This window comes from Artemia franciscana, chromosome 15, assembly GCF_032884065.1.
Source record: "Artemia franciscana chromosome 15, ASM3288406v1, whole genome shotgun sequence".
In the NCBI taxonomy this organism is placed as follows: Eukaryota; Metazoa; Arthropoda; class Branchiopoda; order Anostraca; family Artemiidae; genus Artemia; species Artemia franciscana.
This window is the reverse complement of record NC_088877.1, coordinates 9,105,713-9,110,161: the sequence shown is the minus strand read 5'-3', so window position 1 is coordinate 9,110,161 and position 4,449 is coordinate 9,105,713. Positions and strand designations below refer to the sequence as shown.

At 33.1% G+C, this 4,449-nt stretch overlaps 1 protein-coding gene across 1 annotated transcript; it reads left to right on the top strand.

Moving 5' to 3' along the window:
- Positions 1 to 727: 727 nt before the first annotated feature.
- Positions 728 to 3,132, top strand: LOC136036663 (opsin, ultraviolet-sensitive-like). Its single transcript, XM_065718965.1, has 2 exons — positions 728 to 890; positions 2,300 to 3,132. The coding sequence occupies exons 1-2, from the start codon at positions 728 to 730 to the stop codon at positions 3,130 to 3,132; spliced, it is 996 nt and encodes a 331-aa protein (XP_065575037.1).
- The last annotated feature ends 1,317 nt before the right edge of the window (positions 3,133 to 4,449 follow it).

Genomic DNA, 4,449 nt, shown 5'->3' with positions numbered 1-4,449 from the left:
GAGGCTAAATAGGCCTTAAATTATGCTTGGGGGATGTGGACAGAGGGCAGGGGAGACTAACAATGTTTTTTTCTCTAACCAACCTAAAATTTTGCACTATGAACCATTACCGAACTAATAATTTATTTGCGGTAAAGTATAAACTTAATTAAAAGACATTATGTGTTGCCAGGTGATCAAAACTACGTATCTGCAATACCATCTGAACATATACTGGAATTGAGCTGAAACTTGATGAATAATAGCCCTGATGAACAAAATATGCGACAAATGTAAAAAATTTTGTGGAATGTTGCAATTATATCTAGTACTACAAAATAAACATAGAAAGAGGGGCTACGTAAAACAATTACCTGCCATTTGAGATTCTAATCACCAGCCTGTGACCATCCAATAGGCTGTTAGCGTTCCTAGAAATATTTTAAGGCTTAAGCTCACTGAACGATTTTTGGTTACTTTTGGTTATATTTTTGATCTCCTACGATATTAATGTACCGACAAATGACAGCAATTTTGACATCATTTCTTAGCTAAGATTCAACTCTATGCATCTACCAAATTATATCTTTGATATTTTATCTAGTATGTTTTTAGATAGAAAATACACCTAAAATTGGCTGCAAAATCCATGGAAAATAATTATTTTTATCATTTTTTGGTCCTTCCCGATGGAAAGGCTTAAGTAATAGCATAATTCTGGCTCGGTGAAAGGCTAGATCTGGTAATAATGGATTCAAAGATAGAAGTATTTTGTCTCATCGATGCAAGCTACAGAAATAGGCTTGTCGTAAAATCGTTTGTTTCAGAGGAAAGATTAGTCTTAAAAAAGGGATTCAAAATTATCATTTATCATGACATGTCGGACGTTGTCCTGGCACTGTCAGTCCGAGGTAAAAAAAAAAATAATAATAAAAAAAAAAAAAAACAACTGTAAATAATCCTATTTCACTGCACTATGACAACCCAATAGGCAGTCATTACTCATAATAAAAAAGATCAGATAGAAAAAGACATATCTGTTCCAGCCTAATCTAATAAAGTATGAGAAATACTTATAATTTTTTGTGATTGGGAGCTGTAAATCTCTTGTCAGGGTTTTCAAGCTCATTTTCTTAATCCTTACGTTTTTTTTATTTAAAAATGGTATGAACCCAGATAACACTTATTATTGTTAATTAAATATAAATTCTTTCTTCACATAACTGTCCTTTCAAAAAATTTTTTTCACTATAGTGCACTTGGAAAAGTGCTTTTGAATATGTGATTAATATGGGTGATGGTTCGGTCTCTGATACATTTCATTTACGATTGCAATCGTGATTAGAGTTAAAATGTCATTGAAGATGTTAAACTAGAGCCCAGACCCAGGGTGTTTTTTTCACAGTTTGAAAGAGGTTGGAAGAAAACTTTTTTTTTTGTCTAAAAGTGGTATGAAGTCTCCCCAGATAATATTTATCATGCTTATTTAAATATAAATTTCTTTATCACAAGATTGTTGTTTCAAAAGAATTTTTTTCACTATACTAAGTTAGAAAAAGCGCTTTTTGAATATTTCGTTTATATGGGTGGTTAATAATACACTATGAGAAGTGTTTTATAATGTGTTTTCAATATGAGTGGTGGTTCGCTCTCTGATAGATTCCATCTAGGACTGCAATCATGATGGGAGTTAAATATTTCATTGAAGAGGTTAAAGTAGGGCCGAGACCCAGGGTGTTTTTTCACAGTTAAAAAAGTTTGGAAGAATAGGAGGATAAGTCTGCAAACCCAGACTAGAATGCTGGAAGCTATAGTGACGGCAGTTGTCAAGAGTGCTGTGAAGCGTGGATGCTCCAAAAAAACGGAGGAGGATTTACTAGACGTTTTCCAGAGAAATTGCTTATGGATTGTTTTGGGTACGCAGTCGACTAACCATGTTTGAAACAGTAAACTGCTGAAGAATATGCTTCAATCCTGCTGTCTAGTACCATAATGAGGAAAAGGTTGAGATGGCTAGGATACGTTCCGAGGATGAAGGATGACGGATTGCCAAAGATTTTCTTTGTCGGCCAACCATCTAGGGCTGAATGAGATGGGAGAATGTCACACGGAATGATTTAGGGGAATTAAGAACTTCCCGGAAGGTTGAAAAGAGGGAGGCTTTGAATAGATTGGGAAAGAGAAGGAGCGTGCGTGGCTGTATTGGTCTTAGGAGCTTGGTGTTGCAGTGAGTTGTTATTAGTAGTAGTAGCAGTAAATAATGAAAGTGAATGTATTCCTGAATATGTTTTGACAGTGCATAACATTAACCATTTTGCAGGATGCCAAATTTACGGATTCGTCGGTGGACTGACCGGAACAACATCAATCATGAGCATGGCAATTCTTGCGGGCAACAGATACCGCGTCATATCAAAACCTTTCGATCCAGACCGAAAATCTACAAAAATACAGTCTATGGTGCAAATACTTTTTATATGGCTTTATGCGTTGTGTTTTGCGTCATTACCATTGTTTGGAATAAGTCGATATGTACCTGAGGGATATTTGACGAGTTGCAGCTTTGAATATCTTTCAGATAATGTAAAGGATAGGATATTTATTCTTATTTTCTTTATCGGGGCGTGGTGTGTACCGTTCTCTTTGATTTCGTTTTCGTACATTAATATTATTTCTGTAATTCGCAGAAGTGACTTTAAAGTTTCTGAGAATGTTGATGATAATATTTATAGGAAAAAAACAGAGATGAAAATCACGAAAACAATATTTATACTAATCGGTTTATGGATGATTGCTTGGACACCGTATGCTATTGTAGCCCTACTAGGAATTTCTGGAAACAAGGAATACGTTACCCCATTTTCATCCATGCTACCTGGAGTGTTTTGCAAACTCTCTGCTTGCGCCAATCCGTTTCTTTATGCTTTATCTCACCCAGGCATGAAGAAAGAGATCATCAATATAATTAGTAATTTCTGTTTAAACAGCAGTGCTGAAGCTATTCATTTAGACTTCATCAAAGGAAAAACTAATGATTCAAGTTCTGAATCCAATAGTCCTTCCCCATCAAAGGAAAAAGCTGATTTGACACAAGATAGGATAAATAAGAACGCTAACGAGATACATCCGATTAAGAACAGTCGAATTAGTTGATGATAAGGCAGGTTTTAAGGACGGGCTCAAAGACTTAAGGCCTAAATATTGGCCATACAAATCAATACCTTATTTAAATATTTACCACTAGCTGACCCATGCCACGCGTAACTGTTGTACTGCGCGCCCCAGTTTTTTTTTAGTTTTTTTCTTTAGTTTTTTTAATTAATTTATTTACTTTTTTTTAGTTTTTTTTTTGTTTTTTCTTCTTTTTTAGTTTTATTCTTTTTTTTTAGGCTTTTAGATTTTTATTACTATTTTTGGTAGTTTTTTTAAAACTAGTTTTTTTTTAGTTTTTTTTACATTTATTTTTTTTCTTTTTTCTTTAGTTTATTTTTTGCTTTTTTGTTAGTTTTTTTTTTCATTACAGACGTACAAACGAACAAACAAAAAAACAAACGAACAATATATTTTTATATATGTAGATATAGATTTGGAACTATAAGTATTACATGTCCATATCAAGGACTTTGAGCCTAGGGGATTGAAGTTATGGTAAGTTTTCTAAACTCTAAGAGCGTTAATCCTAGGTCCATTTTAGCTATTTAGCCGTTTGTTATTTTTTTAACAAAAAATGTTTTTATTTGTTTAGTGTCTCATTTTGGTAGTGGATTCTAACTTGATACATCCTTACTCTGGGTTTGCCTTTGACACATCACATTGATACATCCATAGCTAAGGTTATTAACTTAGTAAAATAAAAATTTTATCAATTATGTATTTCCCAGTAGATGGTACTTAAATAGGCTTTTATTTTGCCTAAAGAATCCAATAAATGGTAGGAGATAGTGCTTAAAATATTATTAGACTCGGGTGAAACATTCCTACATATTTAGCCTATCTGAAATATCAAATGTAAAAGCTAAAGACCTTTAGGCAGTCTAAGGCATGTAGACTTGCCCCTAAGCCAAATTGATGATGTCAAAAAAGATAAAACAAATAAAAAAAATTGTTGTCACCGTAGCAAAAACACACTTTCTATCCAAAAAGGAAAAATTGTAACTGCTTAAGTACTGTCAAAAAGTCTTTCAGAATAGGTTCTGAAGCCATGCTGCTACATTATAGCAAGTTTTTTCTTGAATAAATTAAAATGAAAAAGGGTCACAACGTAGATATGTAAGAGTATGGGCATGAATTGTTAGCATTTTTAGTTATTTCGACTTGTCTTCATAGCTAAGGTTATTAACTTAGTAAAATAAAAATTTTACCAATTATGTATTTCCCTGTAGATGGTACTTAAATAGGCTTTTATTTTGCCTAAAGAATCCAATAAATAGTAGGAAATAATATTTAAAATATTATTAGACTCGGGTGAAA